Source organism: Ciconia boyciana, chromosome 11 (assembly GCF_034638445.1).
Source record: "Ciconia boyciana chromosome 11, ASM3463844v1, whole genome shotgun sequence".
NCBI lineage: Eukaryota > Metazoa > Chordata > Aves > Ciconiiformes > Ciconiidae > Ciconia > Ciconia boyciana.
In genome coordinates this window covers 3,940,272-3,961,789 of record NC_132944.1, presented here as the reverse complement: position 1 = coordinate 3,961,789, position 21,518 = coordinate 3,940,272, and the positions used below count along the sequence as shown (strand labels likewise).

At 39.5% G+C, this 21,518-nt stretch overlaps 1 protein-coding gene and 1 non-coding gene across 2 annotated transcripts in view; both read left to right on the top strand.

The window, feature by feature from the left end:
• Positions 1–305: 305 nt before the first annotated feature.
• The window catches only part of IARS1 (isoleucyl-tRNA synthetase 1), a 111,633-nt gene continuing 90,420 nt past the window's right edge, over positions 306–21,518 (top strand). The window contains exons 1-7 of the mRNA XM_072875570.1: positions 306–422; positions 3,569–3,659; positions 6,368–6,487; positions 7,007–7,163; positions 7,630–7,749; positions 10,656–10,738; positions 19,522–19,639. Of these exons, the coding sequence (XP_072731671.1) occupies positions 6,369–6,487; positions 7,007–7,163; positions 7,630–7,749; positions 10,656–10,738; positions 19,522–19,639 (597 nt within the window). The 5' untranslated portion in view covers positions 306–422; positions 3,569–3,659; position 6,368. The remainder of the gene's footprint in view (positions 423–3,568; positions 3,660–6,367; positions 6,488–7,006; positions 7,164–7,629; positions 7,750–10,655; positions 10,739–19,521; positions 19,640–21,518) is intronic.
• On the top strand, positions 4,240–4,374 carry LOC140658306 (small nucleolar RNA SNORA84). The gene has a single exon (XR_012044683.1). It is a non-coding gene; the product is annotated as a small nucleolar RNA SNORA84 (small nucleolar RNA).

The following is a 21,518-nucleotide window of genomic DNA, read 5'->3' as shown; positions in this document are numbered from 1 at the left end:
GCGCAAACGCAGCCATGGCAACCAAGGGACGTTTTCAAAAGCCACTTTTCGCCTGGGAAAGCCAGGTAAGCCACTGCCCCGGGGCGCGCTTCCCCGCCGTGACACCCGGCCGCTCGCCCCCCGCGCCCGCGCAGCGGGAGCTGCGGCGCCCCCCCCCGCCCCTCCCCGGGGAGGCCCCGCCCCGGCCCGCCCTGGCCAATGAGAAGGCGCAGGGCGGGAGGGCGGGGAGCGTTTCCCGGGCTGCCCCGCGCCGCCGTGACCTGGCGTTTCCAGGAGAGCGGCGCATCCAATGGGAGGCCGCCTTGTTGCTCCCCCAAGTGTGCCGCGCGCTGACTGGCCGCCGCTGCCGGGTGTGCCCGCCGGTGCTTCCTGTCATGCTTTCCCGGGCGCGGTTGCATCATTGCGGGACGGGCGGAGCTGAGGTGAGCGGCGGCGGGGCCCGGCCTGGCTCTCGGGGCCGCTCTCCCGAGCCCCCCCGCATCCTCTCTCCGTCCCCCGCCGGCCGAGGGGGAGTGTCAGTGTCAGTGAGGCGGGGGTCGGCTCAGAGGCCTGAGGGAGGGGCGGCGCCGGCGCCGGGACCCCAGGGATGTTGCGGGGTTTTCGGGGGTGCTTCGTGCGGGAGCCGGTGCCGGGCGGTGCCTTTTAGGGTGTCACAGAAAACCCGCGGCTCGTACGCTGGGTGCCGGTCCCGCTGGCTGCCTGCCCCGCTCTCCTCCCGCGCCGCTCAGCGGCGGGTCGCCCGGCGCGGGTTGTGGCCTGGCTGGTGCCTGCCCTGTCACCGCCCGGGGCTCTGGAGCGTGTTAAAACGGGGAAGCGCCCGGGCTGGCTGCTCCACTGCTGGGTCTTGACGTTATGGGCACCTTTTCAGGCGTTAGAGCTAATGTGTTTTGTATGTATAACGTTATGTTGATGTATAAGGTATTTTACTGTCGGTGGTGTGGTTTAACCCCAGCCGGCAGCTCAGCCCCACCCAGCCGCTCGCTCACTCTCCCCTGGTGGGATGGGGGAGAGAATCGGAAGGGTAAGTGAGAAAACTCCGGGGTTGAGATAAAGGCAGTTTAAGAGGTAAAGCAAAAGCCGCGCATGCAAGCAAAGCAAAACAAGGGATTCCTTCACTCCTTGCCACGGGCAGGCAGGTGTTCAGCCATCTCCAGGAAAGCAGAGCTCCATCACGCGTAACGGTGACTTGGGAAGACGAACGCCATCACTCTGAACATCCCCCCCTTCCTTCTTCTTCCCCCTAGTTGATATGCTGAGCATGACGCCATGTGGTGTGGGATGTCCCTTTGGTCAGTTGGGGTCAGCTGTCCCAGCCGTGTCCCCTCCCAGCTCCTTGTGCCCCCCCAGCCCACTGGCTGGTGGGGTGAGAGGCAGCAAAGGCCTTGGCTCTGTGTAAGCACTGCTCAGCAATAATGAAAACATCTCTGTATTATCAGCACTGTTTCCAGCACAAATCCAACACACAGCCCCATCCTAGCTATTATGAAGAAAATTAACTCTACCCCAGCCAAAACCAGCACACTTAGACTTTGCTGAGTGCTATACTAATTCTTTGTTTTTTCTGGAATTTAGTGATGACTTAAAATAGGTACTTATTAAAGGTTAACCAATTTTCTTATTGCAGAGTTTAGTACCCACCAAGGCTTAATTTCATTAATTAGTTGAATGAAAAATGTAAGATGCCTTGCAACGTGTAATATGTTTTAAGCATTCCACTTCAGCATCCTTCTAATAGAGGGGAAATTTTTGAGGGAGGCACACTTTTGATTAGTGTAGCTGTGATGGCTTTGATGTTTCTATCTTCAGCAAATGTTGGCTCCACCATCCCCCCCAGGAGCCTTCTGGAAACTGAAGAAAGCATATTTTTTCATTTTTGTTGGTGACATGCTTAGGAAGTGACTGTCAGGTAATAGCAGAATTTAGTTGGCACGTAACAGCAGCGTTTGCTAACTCAACTGACATTAGTTTCTGATTTTTTTTTAAATACACGGTTCAAAGTTATTTCAAAATAACCTAGGTTTTTTGCACAATGACAAATTTACACTTTTAATCAAGGTAGTGTGAAGACAACAGAAAAATCTGCTTAAGAGATCATAAGATATAGTGTAAACCTGAGTTCTTGCATAGTATGAAATATATTTGTGTCTAAATATAGTGTTGATTTATGAGTCTGCTTACTGTTTTAGCAATCTTTTAATTGGCTTTTCAGCATAAAAAGAAACACTCCTTGCTGGGGGACAGATGAGCTATAGTCCATCTTGGGTAGCGTTTCATCTTGAGTGATATGTTGAGATGAATTAACCTTGGTACGCTTTCCCTTACCCATCCTCAGGTATCAGGCTCAGCTTGAGCAGACTTCATTTAGCTGTTTAGAAATTAGAAACTGTCACTTCCTAGTTTCCCACTGTAGTTTTCTGATCTGCTCGCTTTGGGGCATATTTTTCAGTAAGAAAAGTCTGTAACTCCTCAGTTTCGTGACTCATCAAATAGAACGGTGGAATAATCAGGCCATTATCAGTCTGCTATGAATAAGCTGTAAATATAAATTTTCTATGTTACCATCAAAACCAAAACTTTTGTGAAGAAAATCATGTTTTAAATTCTTCCCTGAAGTCGTAACACTTATAAATTGCAGTGTTAGGGAGACTGGCCATGAGGGTGGCAGCTTTATCTCCTTTTGGAGAAGAAAACTGATTGCTCAGTATTTTTTTTTTTTTTTACTAGGTTTATTCTTGCATTTCCAACTATTTGGTGGCTTACATAAAGTGCTAGTTAGAGTAGGATGAGATTATTCAGTTTAAAAAGAGGTTTTAAAGATAGGTGTGCATGATTGGTTTGGTTTTTTTCCCATCCATTCTCAGGTCTTTGATTGGTGTTGCACTTTTATTCCCTGTATAAGACATTAGCAAAAGATTTTCGGAAGCAACGTTTGTTCTGTAGCTTAGCATTCTGTTCCCATCCATCCTTCCTTTTATTTTAAACTTGGTTGTTTCCATCTGTTCTAGAAACAGACGCTTTTGATTATCAGATGAAGAGTTTTAAATATTGTTCCCCCAGAAATTGCCTTGCCTCAAAGCTCAGTACCTAAAAAGTCAGAAGTGGGGAGCCTAGTTCTGTGTGTATGTAAAATAGCGCATTGTTTAACTTTGGGAAGGCATCTCTAGGTGAAGAAAGGAGGCTTCTCCTAGTCTACGGAGGGAAGTTTGTGCATAGGTCTCTTACATAGACTAGTTTGCGGGGAAGGTGACTGGAACAAGGATAAGAGACTGATCGTAAACCCCTTGAAATTAGGAGGCCTTTTGTGTGCTTTTCATTCATGCTGTTTCTTTATCTTTTCCATTTCTCAGCCAACAAAATGAGTAATATCTTGAAATCTACTTTGTTTTAGTCAGCTACCTGTATGTGATTTATGTTAAGTCCAACACACTTCTGAAATACTGGTTCACTTCATTTATAGTGGCATTTTTATTGAAAAATTAAATATTAGGTTTTTAAATCTTAATATGCAAAACCCCACGTTCTAACTTGCTTTTATGGTTTTAATGCTTGTTTATTTTTTTTCTTCTAGATAAGAAGCCCAGCATAAGTTTGAGACTGCTGTAATACATTCTACAAACTTTGACTCCTTTCCTATTGAATGTTGTTACCTTTTAGAAAAAGTGAGTGTACTAAAAAAAAAAAAAGGTTCCCCAGTGGTGCATTGTCTTAAACTTTAACACTTTTGGTCAGCAGAAAATGGATAGAGAAACAAGAAAACAAAAAACCCCATGTGTTTACTAATCTGTATGTAAATTTGGAGTCTTGTCCAAAAGTGTTGTTTTATTAGATGCATTTGTATAATAATTTCTGTAACATCATTTGTGATGTTTTCAGTCAGTCTGTGTTCAAAGTAATGAGTTGTCCTTGATTTTTTCTGATTTAAAATACCTAGATTGCTTATAGTAATGTACTTTTTTTTTGCTGTAAGTATATGGAATTATTCATATCTCGGTCTATAAACTGATTATGCTTTTCTTGAACACAGAATTCTTTGCTTTTTGATCAGCTGAGGGTGAGCTGTAGATAGATTTTAAATGTAGTTTGTCTTTTAAGTCAATCTGTTTAAAATTCTGTTCTGTAACTTGAAAAAACTGACCTGTAGTGACTGTTACATATTAGTTCTGATCAGTAATTTTTTATTCCGAATTCTGACATAATAAACTTATCTTGTAATATTGATAAGAGTGTGTATGAATTTGTGCCCTGTGGTTACTGGACACTGGTTTGTGCATACAGTGCTTCAGTTGGTAGAAACGGGCCAAAAGTGATACTGTGATTTACGCATGGAGTCTGTGATACGTGAGCAGCTTCCATAGCCCGGTCACAGTTACAGACTAAACCTTAAACATGTATTTCATTTATTAGATTATAGGGACTTGACAGCTGGGCCGGTTGCCAAAACCTTTGCAGTTATCACTAAATTGCGAAGGCTGAGCTTGATCTAAGTAAAATGTGCAGATCCTTAGTCCTCTTCTCAAGTCAGCTGGCTTGTAGGAAATAAGCTTTCAAGCTGAATTCTTTTATCATTTCCATTGTTTCCGGCACTGTGATCTTGGGGCTGTGATCAAATTACTGAGAAGTGTCATGGCCTAATTAGTGCTTCGTTGAGTGCTTTGAGGTATGATGATGAAAACTCTTGTACAAGTTGCATGTACTGTAACTGACTGTGCTAAGGCTGGTTATTACCTTTTTGAGAATACATCCAGGCCATGTCCATGTGTTCCTTGTCAATTCGTGATTTCCAGCTGCTGTGTCACCTATGTACCAGGTTGTGGGTTTCCCAATGGATTTATTGTCTTATTTGGTAATCTGGGTTTATTAGTGGGGAGAATGATCTGTCATTAATTCAAAAAGTATGAATGGTGGAATTTGTCTGTAGGTTTCATTTTGGGGCACATTTTTTCATATGGGTTCAAGCACTGAGCTAGCAAGTTCTTGTAGTGGTCTGGGTTTCATTGAAGTAAATGTTTTGGAATTTCAGCGCTACCAAGCAGCATGTCAACTGTAAGTTGAAGTATTGCTTCATGCGTTTGCATTTGTTGCTGCTATTTGACAAACCTGAGTAAATCAGAAGGCTTGGTCCTTGTGCTATTGCTTGTAATTCTACAAAGCTAAGCGAAACTTGAGGCTAACATGTAATGCTCAGCTCGTTCTGGTGTAAGTGCTAAGGAGCAGCAGCACTAAAGTTAGAGGTGGGAGAGCCTGTTTTCTTCTCTGCAGTTGTCTGTTATAACCTTCATAACCAGTTTTCTGCTGTTAGGCAAGTCCTGTCTTAGATATCCTTATTCCACAGAGCTTTTGCTTAGTGCTTGCTGTAGCATTTTGTTGAGATTTGACCCCTTGGAATTTTGTAGCAGGTCTGGAACACCAGGCAGCTCTATTGCCTGTCTCTAATGATGTTGAGAATTTTCTTCCCTGTGTTGTGAAGAAAGCTTGTACATAATTTTGCTTGTAGTGATTTTCGTTGACTTACCCAGAATTGAAGAATGGCTTTGGACTCTGGTGGCCAAAACACACCAAATAAAAAAAGACCTTCAGGAAATGGCCAGCAAGAAGTAGTCCCTCGTAGCTTAGTTCTGACATACTTGTAAAACCGAAGGGAAAAAAAAAGATACTAGAAAGAGACCAGTAGTTTCACCAGTACTCTGGAAGTTAGAGCTTTTCAAGATGCACAGCTGAGGTCTTTGGGCTTTTTCCTCATCTGTTTGTTTGAATTCTTCCCCACATGTTCATCTTTCATTGCAGTGTGTTTCAACTGTGCTATATGAATCCTAGCTGCTTTTAGGAACATCTGAGAATGGTGGCCTAGCTAGACAGGAAAATGCTGTTTTAAACCTTTAAATGGTAGGAATAGATGTACAGTGAAAAGTAGCCTCTTCTTCACTAGTTTTAGTTCCTGCACTTAAAGCAAGTCTCACTAGTTCACAAACTGATGCTGAAAGGTCAGTGTGAACTTGGAAACTTTTCCTAAAAAAAACCAACCAAAAACCAAAACCCAAACTTGTAACCAAAAAGTAATTTGCCCTTTGACTGCTTACTATTGGAAACAAAAATAAAAGCATAATAAAAAATGAATGACCATAGCTGAGTGCATGGAGGATCCTTTTCCTGTTACAAAACTTTGGTGCTAGTCTGTCAAAATTATTAGGCTTTTTTTAGAATATAGTGCTTGCTTCCATGCCTACACTGAATCAGGGTCTTTGAAAAACTGAGATGTAGATTGGTGATATGGATTTGTAAGACAATAAATTGTATTTGCAAAGTAATTTTTTTCTCACTTCTGTTCAATATGTATTTTCTTTTGTCTGCTTGGTTGTTGCTGGGAAAGAATGGTTCAGCAAGTTCCAGAAAACATAACTTTTCCAAATGAGGAAGAGAAGATATTGGAGCTCTGGAAAAATCTCAATTGTTTCCAGGAATGCCTAAAGCAATCAAAGAATAGACCTAGGTAAGAATCTGCTAAAAGCTGTAGTAACTGTGTGTGACAATGCAAGGTTGGCTTAGCTGTAATTACTTTTTTTTGCCTCAGTCCTGTTAACAACAGCTGCTGCCTTTGCAGATAGCAGTCTTGGCTAATGTTGCTGTCATGCCAGTTACCATTTATATTTCACTTTGTGAAGAATCAACAGTGTACAAACAGTAGTAATCCCGCTTGGTGTGTTTATAAAAGAAATCTGCAGGTAAGCAAGAATAACTCTTTCCTATGTCTGTCAGCTGTGGAGCAGCATGCTGGTATTTGCAGTAGTAATCCTGGTAGAACTGGCAATCAGTAGGAACTGAATGAGTTGAAATGTTCCCTGTAGTCCCACTGCCAACATGATACCTGTGCTGACTGATAATAGAAGAGGAGGAAATTGGTGTTGTCCTAGTAAGACATAAGAAGCATAAGCATACAGATATACTTATCCTGTTTGGAGATTTGATGCTCAGTTTTTGATTTAATTAAGATTCTGGTCTTTTGTTGTAGGTTTAACTTCTATGATGGCCCTCCATTTGCTACTGGGCTTCCACACTATGGCCATATTCTTGCAGGAACCATTAAAGACATAGTAACCAGATTTGCTCATCAGAGTGGTTTTCATGTTGACAGAAGATTTGGCTGGGATTGCCATGGCTTACCTGTGGTATGTATAATAAATCTGCCTACAGATATTTCTGTTGGTTCCTCTTTCCATGTTGTTACATGCTTATCAATCATGTTTCTGTTGCTCTTATGCCTGGCTTTCTTGCTAAAGAGAAATGGAAGTTCTTTGTCCAGTGTGTTGCTCTGGCTTTTGCGTGTGTGGTGATTTCAGGTGCTCCCTACTGGTCACCTGCCCTTCTCCAGGCACTCTGTGCATTACTATAAACATGTATTTATTTGGTATGTATTTTTTTTTATTTTCTAAAGATAGTGAAGAAACAATCACACCAGGGTTATCCTTTGAAATATCTGCTTAGTTCAGGTGCAGTACTCATGAAATCTCAAAAGGATAAAGAGGCCCTTTAGCCTCATTAGAATGCATACAACATAAATAAACTATCCAGAGAAATCCTGAAAGCTTTTGACGGCAGCCTGGGTTTTTTGTCTGGTTGTTTTCAATGCTCCAGGAATATGAGATTGACAAGACCTTAGGCATTAAAGGGCCAGAGGACGTGGCAAAGATGGGAATTGAAGAATACAACAACCAGTGCAGAGGAATTGTGATGAGATACTCGAAGGAATGGGAGGTAAGTAAAGACTCAGTGCATATTCTGCTGTACATTTCTAATTGTATGTGTGCAGAAGTTTTTCAGCCAGAGTGAACTTCATCCTTCTATTTGATTATGTGCATAAATCTCTTGTCTTTAGCTACTGTGTTTCTCACTGATGATCCTGAAAGGGGAACAAAAAGAACAACATTGTGGCTCAGAACAGGGAGGCGGCTGTGATGTGAAGAGAAGGTTACTTTAAGGTAACCTGGAGCTCAAAGTGTCTAACTAGTTACATTGAACATCTCATAGATACACTGAACAAGTTATCTCTTGCTTAGTCTTCTCTTGTATAGAAAATTGAAAGTAAGGTCTGACTTTGGTTTTCAAATGGAACCAATAAAGGAAATGCACATTAACCTCCCTGCTTTTCTGCGCCCCCCCCCCCCCGCCACTTTTCAGTCTTTTCGTTGCCAGAGTGTAGGACTATAGCTGGTAGCTCTGGAACAGCAGAAGTTCTAGCATTTGATTTGGTGTCAGAATACGTGTGGGTAAACCCTTAATCTTCCAAGAGAATATTGGTCTAAACTTTGCCTCCCATGAATATATTGATAAGGAGAGCATTGGTCTGTGCACTCTTGAGGTTGGGGAGCTGTTCCAAGTAGATGGATTAGATATTTTCTTAAGAGATGCACAGGTTTTCTTCTAACTCTGAATAATATTCATCTTGTGCATAGAACCTGATGCTCCTTTTTTTGTCCTTAGCGGTGTAGCTAAATAAAGTACATTTAGCCCAATACTTTGTATTTGCTGTCAGTCTGATATGTCTGTGAAGTGATGACTCTTTTCTATGGCTTTCTAGAGCTGAGGAGTGGCCCAGGTGCTTTCCTAGCCGTGCCACTGTATTAGGGACAGCATGCAATAGCAAGTGCCAAAGGAAGAATGGAAGAACAGACCATATTTTTTCAGCCTTTGTGGCACAAGGCCTTCCTAGGCCAAAGGATTTTAAATTTTTTTCCCCCTAGTTTATAATCCCTAACAGACTTTTTCCCTCATGAATTTATCTAGCTACATTTTGAATGTAGGTATACTGATGGCCTCTAAACAGTCTGTTTCAAGGCATTCCTATATGTAGTTTGAAGAACTGTAGTTCTTCTATAATATCATGGTTTCCAGTAAACCTTTATCTTCACCATCAGTTGTTTCTTTTTCTAGGCAGAATAGTTCTAATTCTTTAGTTTTTCCTCATGCAGAAGCTGTTCTACCTCATCACAATGTTCTCCAGTCCTGCTATATTCCTTTTGATTGAAATAGCAATTTCTTACCTGAGTATCACTTGCCTCTTACCCTTGGGAGCATTTTGAAGTGATGACCAATATCTGAAGAAACTACAGCTGCCTTTGTTAGAATAGCTGTGGCCTAAATTTAAGTGGCTGGATGAAAAACACAGAGTTTATTTTTTTCAAATATACAATCATTCATCTATACTCTGAAATTTTATATTTCAAAAACATCATCAATGATTCTTTGTTGCTTATAAAAATAAAAATATTCATTCTGGTTCATGTTTTGTTTTCCATAGTTGTTCCTTTTAAGTTGCTGTGTCTTCAGCAACTGTTATTTTTGCAGTGCTGATTAGTCCAAATACTTAGTCTTTTGTATGGTAAATGGATTTTGTATTTTGTTTTGTGCATAAACTTTTGCATGTGTATATGTGTATTTCCACACACAGACATATATTCTAGATTATTAATGAAAATAACAAAATTCGCTTAAATATCTGGTTTGTGATTTGGCTGGTAATAAATTCAAATATTTTGGGATAGTGTTAGGAGAGGAATTCCCAACATTCCTATTGGAGATACTGTTTATTTTCTGTCTGGAGTGGCTAGCAAGTGTTTGAACCTTAAGAAAAGATACATACGGTTCCTTGGATGTGTAAGATCTTTCAGTGCTGAGACCCAACATGATACTCCAACTTTGTGGATCCTTGTACTAATCAGTCCTAGGCTTTGGATCTTAATAGTGGAATATCAGAGTGGCTTAAGGGTCAGAATCAAAACTGATCTATTTCAGGAGCTCAGGTGTTATGTGAAAATATAGAGGTGAGAGAATTCATTTGCTTTGTTTTGGCTTTACTAGTTTGACATTCAGCATGGTCTGTGTCTAACAGTGTCAGGACAGGTGTCTCTGGGCTTGGTTATTTGCAGAGCTAGGGGTTCTGATAGCTGTGAAATTAGCAGGAGGGTACCACTTGTCCAAGTGAATCCCATAGTTAGCTTATTACTCATTAGTTTTCATATTCTGTGCCAATGGACGTGACCATAATCTGTCCCGAGACAGGGACTAACACCTGTCAGTCTTGTGGTCTTTGGCAGCCCTGTCGTAGCTTTGGGAAGTCAAAGAAGGCAGTTGGCCCTGAAATAGTTTTGGTAACTTCTTGTGACACATCAATTTCTTTCAGCATTTCTTTGTCTTCAAATTACATCATGTTTTCATATAACTGAAAGCTGATAGACTATGTGTTCTGAATTTCGACTATCTCTGCAACGAGTAGTTTTAAAAATAGGAGCAAGACCACTGTAATCAAAAGCAATTTTCAGGCATTTGAACTTTGGCTGAACCTTGAATGATCCACCATTTCTATTTGATGAATGATCCAAATGATCCACCACTTCTGTTTAGTAGTGTTGAACACATTTGCCTGTTGTATGACCTTGGTTCTAAACAATTATGTTCATGGTTTCATTCTTTGCTTATTTTTGCCTGTTTAAATACACTGTTTGGAACTATTGTCAGGCTAAAATATTTCATAGATGTGTTTCATTGATATGAGACAAACACTACACTTAAAAATCAAGCTGTTTTACAGAATAAATATTGGAAATGTATCATGATCTTTAATGTTAAGATGCCTTTCGATCTGTGTGTTTGTTTTTTAACAGTTCAGTGTTACCAGATTAGGACGCTGGATTGATTTTGAAAATGACTATAAAACTCTTTATCCTGAGTTCATGGAGTCTGTGTGGTAAGTTAACTTATATACATTGCATATATGCTTTATGAATTTGAAATGTTAAGAAGGCTTCAATTATTGTAAACATGTGTTGGTCTATAGATCACTAGAACCATTTTGAAACATGCCAAATTCAGATAAACAGCAGGCAAAGTAATTAAAGTGATGTGAAATCTCTTGATTTAATTGGGAATTAATTGACCTACTTTTTTCTTCTTCAGGATAGTAGGGTTTTTCAAAATAAAGTACAACAGTACTGCTTTTAGTGAGCCATGAAATCTTACTGCTCCATGTCAACTTAAAAGCAATTCTGAAGATCTACTGATATGTTCCTTGCTTGGTTTCAGAAATTACATTATATCTCTACATTCTTGATGTTCTTCACACCGTCAGCTGCAAATGGGCAAACTATCCAAACACAGTTTAGCTCTAAACCTCTTCTTCAAGCCTGAATTTAGAGGCTGGGAATCTGCTGTTATCTTTTTCTTGGCAGCATAGTTTGACAACTGTCTTGGACTCCTGGTGCAGAGCTAAGTAAAGTTCGGGTATTTTGGCAATGTATTCAGCATGACTGTTGGAATTCCAAAAGACAAGACGACCTTATAGGTTAAGGATAATCAAATTGACCTAACACAGTGAAGAAATGGCAACATCGTGTCCTTCAGGTGACAGAATTACAAGGTGAATTGCAGGGAGAGGTTTAGCAGACTATATGCTGACAAAAAGCCATCAAAAAGCCAATTATATGCATATTAAAGTATTACTGATGTTCTTTAATATTAGTTTTACTAATAGTCTTTAATTGTATAGTTAGTTACATATAGTTATGATAAAGGATTGTCAGAACTTCTAGATATCTCTGAAGCCATTGTAGAGGGCTGAAGTGCCAGTGAGTTTTCAGTGAGCATTGAGAAGACGGTGGGAAGGGAGCAGATGTTTAACTAACTTAGCTGAAGAAACCCTGCATAATGATAAAGCTAAGACTGACAAGAAACCTTCCTTTTATAAGTTATAAAAATACTTAGTGGCACCTTAAATCCTGTTTAACTAGCATCTTCCAAGGACTATTTAAAAAACAAACTTGAACTAGCTGCAGGGTTTCTCTCAACAGCCCAAGCCTTTTCTTGTGGGTTGTTTTTTGGTTTTTTGTTTTTTCTTTTTTTTCCCCTTTGAAAGAAAATTTCTAGTCTTTCACCTGGCTTACAGAGGTTACCTCCTCTAATGCGTGCTTTAGATACAGACTCTGAAATATAAACTTTGTATCTGAAATCTCTGTGGTATGAGATTTCAGGAAGTATGTAGGCAGACAACCTCTTAATTTTGTACTTTTTTTGCTTCCTGTTGCTACTAATTTTCTGTGTAATCATGTAATGAAATACAGTTTTAAAAGTCTGTTTTTAAAAATTGGGTTTTCTGGAGAGTGTTCTAAGTCTTGGAGGGGCATGTTACAATGCCATCACCAGCTTGCTCTCCAGTAGAACAGAAGGTGGAACTACTGGTGTTTGCATAGAGTGGAATGAGGAGGGGAATGGGAAAAGAATGTGGGATGCCCGTTTCAAGGCTAAGGGAGCTAATGCTTAAAGAGAACACTGTACCTGTAGTTACAGTAGTGCTTTTGACAGGATAATGTACAATTTTTCAAAAAATCAGATCATTACCTAGGCAATCATCAAATTGAAAATCTGTGTTATTAAAGTTACATTTTATGTCCATTAGGAGTGTTAATTTGAACAGTAGATTCCAGTGTGCTTCTCTTAAGATTGATTTGACTTTTTTTTTTAATACGAGTTCCTTTTAAATTAAAAAAAAAGTTTGAAAACTTTAGCGTCCAGCTAGGTATGAAAGAGAAACTGCAGATTCATTTCTGCATTGACTGTAACCTGGTGACCATATCGGCCTGTCCAGTGTTTTTGTCTTTGTTTTGTTTTGTGTGTTTTGGTTTGGTTTTTTTTTTTGTTCTGCCTGTGGGAGTAGAAGACTGCTCTTAGGGCCAGAAAAAAACCAGTGATGATAATAATGGTAGTGAGCATGGCAACCATGGATTTTGTGGTTAAAACATGGTCAGGATTTTGTCTTTAGTCTTAATCAGCTAAACCTATCTGTTTAGGTTGTTTTTTTTTTTTTTTTGTCTCTAGTTCTTCCTGAGGGTTGCAGTTCTGGAGTGGTCTCAACTGGAATTTCTAGTTTTCTATGAAATGTGATGTTTTCATCCATTATGTTTATGCTGAGTTCAGTAAGCTAATGTAGTACTTGTGATAAATGTTGTTTCCAGTGGTGGCTGATTTCATTCAAATTACTTAGACTTGAAATATTTCAGGACTCAGACACCGAATATATATTTTATTAATATTATCTTGTTTTGTAGAGATACTGTACAAGCTCAGGATGCTAGAGAGCATTCTTTTTCATATTTTATAACGGATTTGTTGGAAATGGCTGCTTTGTAAGCATTTTGGTGCTGTGCCATATGGTAGCTGACAGAGTAGAATGAATTTTCAGCCTGCTAAATTTTGACTTAGAACAAAACTTCATCCAATGATAAGATTGTGGCATCCTGGCAGAATTTTTCAGGGGAATGTTGAATGTTGGTGTCATTAAATGGTGATACTGCAATGGTTTCTCATGTGAAGATATAGTCAACTATTCATGTCTTAAATAACTTAAATAGAACTTTTAAGTTCTAGTTCTGTAGAACTTGGATATCTGTCCTGCAGCCAGCTTGAATCTCAATGAAAATGTGTCATTCACAGAAAATAGTACAATAAGAATGACGTTCTTGAGCTAGCATGGAACAAATGTGCAATATATATATATATATTTTTTTTGTCTATGAGCTCATGAGACAGATACAGTGAAATTGGGAGCAGTTTGATGTGATCTTAAACTTTTTACTGATCTACAGTTGGTCTGAAAGAAGTAAGCTTTGGGAAGAAAACAACTAGTAAATTATTGTCTTCATGTACTGCCTTATTACATAGTTCTTAGGCTGGCTGCGAGTTTGCACCTCAAGAACAGTTCTCCCTGGCCACTGAGGAAACAGTCTGTGAAGTGCTGAGGAGAGGAGGGGAATAGCTCTGCCCTCAGAGCTGTGGCATGTTTCTGGGTCTGATGACTAGGGATTTTAATTTTCTCCTGTGCACAGCTTTAGGGTTAGTTAAACGGCTTTCTGTCACCATCTAGTGGCTAAATTTAGCAATTGTAGCCTGAGCATAATTCAATTTTAAAAACAGTCGAAAGCTCCGTGTATGTTTTGAAAGACTTGCTTGTATGGTGTGAAACCACAGGTGGCAGAAACACTTCTTAGCTACTTGTGTACCCTAAGAAGATACTCGTGAGTCCTTTTGTGATAACACTAGATAGTCGGTGGGGAGAGAAAGAAAAACATTCCTAGTTACGGTAGAAAATTGGTACTTCCCATGTTTGAGATCATGGCTGTATACTGAAAACTGCTGTTTGCTGTGGAAATGCAGTATGGAGCTCTCTTTGGTGATGGGGCTTCTTGTCCATTTCTGCCTTCCCTCCAGTTGGTCCAGCTTCAGTTTTCCTTTTCAGTTTGTTATTAAGAGGGGACCGCTCTTTCCGTCCTTACCAGGTGTGGCCTTTGGCCTCGCAGCCCTGCCCTTCAATGTTCTGTAGTAGCCTCAGGCTCGGGGTGCCACCGCACTCCTTCTAGGCTGCAGCTGAGGAAGTTGTAGGTACCTCCTGAAACTGGAACATTTGCCGTGGGTTGCCTGACTCCCTGTGTGTAGCTTCGTTTTCATTTTGGCATGACGTTTTTTTTGTACTCTATATTCTCAATATGAGCTCTGTCACTAAATGTCAGTGTCCAGCTGCCTTAGCCCTTCTCAGTGAGAAAGTGAATGGGGACTCCCCATTGAGAGGTGGCCTGGTTTGTTGTAAAGATCAAAGCAACTGGATTATGTTGTTGTTTTTTCTTTTCTGTGTAAGCAATAAAAGTTGTTTTCTGACTTCGTTTTTTTCTGTATGTGGAGTTTATCTAGCACTAAACCAGAATAATTTCAGAACAGATTTCTGGGTCCTAATAGGAATCGTTATTGCAATTTTTGTATTCTGTGACTCTTTAATGATTCTCTAGAGAGATACTGTTCATAAGAAATCTGTTTTGTCCATTTTTCTACCGGCTGTCTGCATTTTTTCTCATACTTTTATTTCTTTTGCACACTTAGTGCTCTAGTCCCCTTGTTGTTATCTCCTTACAATTCCAGTTCTTGTTGTTTTATGTCCTCACCTGTATTTTGAAGGAGGAATACACTGAACTCCTACTTAGTTGGATGATCTTTGGGTAAGTCTGGCATCAGTTTAGATATTTATATTTTCTGCTGTTACAGGTATTTTGTGCTTCTGGCTTGATCCAGAATCATTCAACACACTGATCCAAAGATTACATCAGGAAATCCCTTCGCTCTTGCTAGTTGAGAGCTTGGAGGGTAGACCTGGAGCAGAATGATCTCTATATGCTGGGATTTTAAATCTTTCACTCGTAGTTGAACATAAGACTTGACAACTTCTGTACTTATGGTTCGTATGCCCCAGAACAAATGCTTTTCCCGTCTTTCTTATGAAGGTGTCTTTCAAAGATGCTATTCTAAAGACAGGCTGTCTGTGTTGGTTATTGAACTTAATGTTCCTCTTATGTTTATGCTTTTTTGACTCTTGTCCAGTGTTGTTTGAGTAGTCTTTTTTTTCTTTCTTTTTTTTCCTGTTTTCATCCCCATGCATGTTTTTGATTGTTGCTTTCTTTTTGATTTCATCTTGTCTTTCAAGTGTTGCTCATGAGTCACAGGAGAACCTTTTTCTCAGAATCTCTGCTGCTTACAATGCTGTTTGGATGCAGTCTGCTTGCTGAACTGTGTAGATGACAGGGCTTTTTACATAGTGTGGTGTTTGTGTTTTGGGTTTTTTTTGGTTTTGTTTGTTTTTTTAAATTCTCCAGAGCTGTTAAATTGTCATTTTGTCTTGACATGAACTCATACTAGGTCACAGAGCAGTAATTTTCTTCATTTATCTATACTACCATGCATACATTGAAATCGTACACTTCTAGATCCTGCTGTCATAATGTTTTGCGCACCTTTTAGCCTTTGTCAGTGACTGAGTTTACAATTCTTGGGTTTTTTTTCTTTAAAAAGAAAAAAAGGGGGAAAAGCACTTTATATGAGCTTGAAAATAATTTCTCAATATTAGTAATGAGTACTTTCATTTTCTGGAAAACTAGGAGTTTTCAAACCCTTAGAAAACCCTTAGATACTAAGTCATTGCAAACAGAACCACTTGATCACTTGAAATCCCTTGATACTCCGAAGGAATGGCATTAAGAACTTGAGAAGCTCTAACATCAAATCCTTCTCTTCAATGTGAAGTGAATGTACATGTTTGAAGAGAGCAACTTCATATTGCGTCTGCTAGGGGATACTGTGGGATGTTGGATTTTGTGTGGGATGCCAAGGGTGTTTTGAGTATTGCATTGACTGATTCAGTATCTTTTGGAAGCAAAAACTCCCTTTGTAGGACTTTTATTATATCCATTTGGTGTTTGCATGGTGTTTATGTGACTTGGATCAACGAATATTGTAGCAAAGTTCTAATTTATTCGAAGTTATGCCTACGGAGTCAGTAACTCACAGTCTTGGTTACTGACTGGGCTTGAACCACTTGTATCATCCCCTCGTGGCACTTTAGGAACAACAAATGTGTGTTTTCAGTTTATGTCATGCTTTTTAGAAGATAAAACTACCTTGCATCTCTAGGGACCAGATTCTCTGTTAGCAAGTGGCTGAAATATGCATCTTGAGTTCACCTTTTCCCTAACCTCATTTTTCTTCAGTAAAGGAATATGTAAGTACTGCTCCCACAGCCAAGAGGATGCAACTAAATTTATTTACGTTTGAGGAGAAACACAGCAGAATTAGGGGAACAGGGTTTGATTTCCAACTTCTGTGAACAAACTTTTTCTGTTTGTCAGTAGAAAGGAGCTCTGTGGTTTTGTTAGCTTATTTCTTTCAGAAAGGACTGCAGTTTCAGTTTTGGCTTATAAACCCAGAGCCTCTCTCTTGCACATTGCCAACATTTTGCAAACCTAAGGGCTGAAACACGGTTTGATAGGTTATTGTCTAAAATATCATGTGTTGAATTTTTAAGCAAAACATGATATCCACCTGTAAGTGACTCTTAGAGCTAGGTTCATCTTTAGCAGTTGCTTTGTTTTAGGTGGGCAGTGCTGCAGTGGGAAGCTCTTTGGGTGTCACCTCCTGTGCATTTCTGATGGTCACACAAGAACCGTTCTCAGAAGCTTTCTTGTAAGGAAACCAGTTGGGTGTTTTTCAAGGTAACAGAACAGTTTTTTGTAGTGATATTGAGGCTTATTGCATCAAGCGGTAGTCTTGACTCAATCAAAATTCTACTTATTATGTTGGAATGGTTGTCTGAGAGTAGAGGTTATGAGAAACTACAAATGAGTGGTCATTACGAACTGTAATGGGAGCTCTGAAGAATGATGTGGTTTGAAAGCCCATCTTTTTGCTCAGCAGTGGAACAACTGGGGAGCACTTGCTTTGCAATAGGGCAGAATTACCACAAGAGGGAGATGCTGGCTTGGATTTTTAACTTGGCAGCTCCATCCCGTGTTCACCTTTCCTGAAGTTTACAGTTATATTTACAGCTGAATTAAATATTCAGTGTTTCTCTGAGTAGTTTTCTTCTATGCTGTTAGTAGGCAGTGTTCTTTAGAAAGTAGAGATAAAGTGGGGCTTTTTTCTATAGATATTTTAGTTAACCGTTTTTGAAAGGCAACTAGAACACCTTCAGTATAAATGCTGTCACTTGTCACAGTCTGCATTAATTATGCTCTGAGATGGTAAGCATACATTTAAAATGTTGGTTGTTTTTTTTTAACTTTCATGAAAACTTCTGCAATTAGCCAGCTCACATGTATATGCTGAAAGCTGATTCACAAATCATTTTTATAAAAGACTGATTTATATTTATGCAAATTTAAGTTGATACAGTCTCTGTTTTACAAACAGATGTACTCACTGCTCTGTTTCGAATTTGGGTTAGGGGTCAGGCAGCCACAGCTTGACTCAGTTATTTTTGAGTTGTATGTGTAAGGTAAGCCACCTTTGTTGGAGTGCAGAGCTCTGAAAGACTTCTGGGTTTCGCTGTTCCATGGCAGAACCTGATGCTGCTGAGGGTCTCTTAGGCTTTATCCATCTTAGAGTTCAGATTATTTAATTTTTCTGATGTTAGTGACTACGCATAGGACATTTTGGACTTTTACTAGACTCCCATGGATGAATTGAGTCGATTATGTGTCTTGTCCATATGACAATCTGTATTTTCTCCAACTGTTTGATCTGCAGGGTCATAATTCTTCTGATTAAGGTACTGTATGACTTCCATGACGACAGGCCAGTGCATATCTTTTGATGTTCTTGTTTCAGGCTGCAGATACAAATCAGTGCAATAGTCTACTTGCATTTTGTCTTGAAGGTTATGATTTCAAACATAGAAGGCAAGACACTGACTTAAATACAGGTCCAGATTCTCAAGCACAAAATGACAGCCTGCAGGGAAAAGTGCTGCTTGCCAGGATGGGGTTGGTTGCTTAGCAATGAGCTATTTGTCTGGAAAGGGACCCAGAAAAGTGATCAGGATGGTTTGAAAACATAGTTTGAGTAAAGGAGTTTTTAAAGTCAGCAGTGTTTAACAATTTGGATGTGGAATTTGAAATTACCAGACTCTAGAGAAACTGATATTTTTTTTTTTTTTTAGTTGAATTTGGCATGATTACTTAAGGCTTGCCCTCTCCTGCCTTTACTTGCAAGGTAGCCAACCTGCAGACTGTACCACTAAGTGTGCAGGTCAGTGAAGACCTGATAGGCTGATGATCCTTTGGCAAACCCTGCATTATTCAGATACAGAGAAACGTAGGGTTTTGTCCATCACGTGGACACTTGATAAGTTGCTGTGTGAAGTATATTTCTCTTCCAGCTTCTGTTCATCTTGAGCATTGACTCAATTTGTCATATTGTAATGTCATGTGCTGTCTTGCTTATTTCAAGAAGACATAAGGATCCAAATATGCTACAGGCTATATTGAAGATTTCATAAACAGAGTTAAAGCTTGATGTGAGACTGTGATCTTGGACAGGAACGGAGTCCAGAGTGAGATGAGCTAATAAAGGAGAACATTAATGTAAATTGTGGCACCATAAAACTGAGTTCGTTACTTTGCATGGTTAGCTGTGCCCTCTTGTGAAAAATGCTCTTCAGATTGTCAGGATTTACTTGGGGTGGGTTGAAGGTATCGCTAACCTATATCTGTCTCTCTTCTGTAGCACTGGTTGCTGTAGTAGGTGCTCAAGATCATGTGATAAGTGAGCAGCCATGTCACTACACATCTTCTCTCTAAATTATGACTGATTCCAGCCTTGTTAATAGCTCAAATTTCAGGTCATCTTTGTATTCAAGAAATTTGAGAAAGATTAATCAGCAATACGGATTTGTGTTTCATTTAAATACTATGTGCTCTGCAGTCAGTGCATGGAAAACCAAGCTGGTAGAATCAGCTAAAGCTTAAAAATCAGCCAGAAATACACTTGCAATCAATTTATCTCTTTCCTTTGACTTGCAAATATTGTCTTTAGTTGTTGATTGATTGTTTAAAAAAGGTGTCATTCAGAACGGCACTCCAGCTAGAGCAGAACCCCATTTTGCAGTTGTTTTATTAAATTTGAAACACCAAGTGCTATTCCATGTTCCTTGTGTACTTCCAGGTGGGTTTTTAAACAGCTGTATGACAAAGGACTGGTGTATAGAGGTGTTAAGGTCATGCCTTTTTCAACTGCATGCAACACCCCACTGTCAAACTTTGAGTCCCATCAGAATTACAAGGTAAGTCAATATATGTGTACATTATATATTGCAATCAGATTTCTCTATTGTCTTTGGTTTGGATTTGGAAAGCCTTAGTGGTTTTTTGCTTGGTGGTATATAAGCATATTATTACACTCCAAACTGATAGTAAAAATTTAGGTAAATGGGTTAGTTTATAATATTTTGCTGTGTTTGTTTGGATCACTTGGTGTCAGCCTTCTTCCCTGTTCTTCTTAGTTACTACTTATGTATATATAAAGTACATACTTTGTTTTAGTCTGCTATATTACTTTCACTTCCTTTTTGGGCTCTCAAGATGAGTATTGCACTGTGTTGGGTTTTTATGGTAAATACTTAGGGGAGAGGTGCAGCTGTCCCTGTGTGTGCAGATCTGAAAAGAGGAAGGTCCTTGGCAGAGTTGAAATCTCCTGTGAGGGGATTAATAAGAATTTTCAAAGACTGTTTGGTTGTAGCGCAGTAGGATAATAGCTCTTCTAAGAACCATTAATTTAGATTGAGAAATTCCAGGAAATGTTTTACCTAATATAATGCATGGTATACTGTGTTTTATAAGATGTTCCTTTAAAAATGGATGACTAGATCTAGTAGGTGCAGCTTCTCTTTTGCAACAAACATGTGTTCACATATGTGAAGGCAGAACTTGCATCCCAGTTTTCCAAATTTCATGTTAGTTTGTGGACAGAGGTTTTGTATCCTTTCTAGTCCTCATCCAGGCCTCCATATCCTTATATCATAAATCTTTCACTTATGTTGTTACAGCAGAGAGCTAGCACAAATTGTACATCTGGTCTTTTTTACATCTTGCCTAAAAAAGGCCAATTTGCTGGCCAAAAATAGTGGTTTTAAAACAAATGTTTAAATTGACTTGTAGTACAATGCAGTCCACAGATACTAGAGCTTTCAGTATTGCTGAGGGGTAATTGACCATACTGAAGAACAAAGAGTGTGATTTAAGAAAGTGAGACCTGCAAAGATATCTCAATATTTGTGATTGTCTGACAACTGAAAGAATTACTTTGCTCGTACGTATTAACTGACGTTTCATATAGTCTCAGATTAATGAGCTTTTTTTCGAACAAAGACTGTGGGTGTTTTGTGTTTTGGTTTTGTGTGTGTGTGCACCCCTTTTTGTAGAGCAAAGCTGTTTTCTCTTCTTGAGTCTTAATGAAATATTTAGATGCTATTTCTTACCTAGAACCAGTAGAGGGTGTGTGTGGGGATGCTGCTCTGCTACTTCATGCAAAAATTATCTTTTTTGTCTGCTAGAGGTGGTATTTTGAGGATCGGAATGTTGAGGGTCTGTAAGCTGACATGATTTATTCGTGGCGAGACCAGTAATTTCTGGGTGTAAGGCAGCTGTTATCCTTCTCACTGTGGAAAGCAGGCTTTGGCTTCTGTTTATCGATCCTGCGAGAAACAGACATGAATAATGAGAAATAGGACACAAGAAGCATGTTTAGGAACTGAGTTAGGTGTCTCATGTACACTTGAGAAAACTGTGTCAGCAGCTTGTTATTACATTTAACTGAAGAAATGTTGTCTTTAGATTAAAGCAGGCATAATTTTGTGAACAGATAGAATGTTACACAATGCCATTACTTGGCAGCCTTTTTATGGCTTTTTGTATGGCTTGCCAGTTGTTTTTATCTACCTGGTCAACTTAGTGCTTCAGAAAATGAAGTGAATAGCCTACAGTGTTTAACAATTGGTAGAGACAGAACTGTAGTTATAGCTCAGTCTTTGCTTCGTATTGAGCGTGGTTCGAGAGTTATGTAATATTTATGTTTTACTGTTGACTGCACCAGATGTTCACAGAAAATTCCCTCTGGAGCAGCTCAGACATAAATAGCTGCCTGTCCCATGATGCCATTAACTG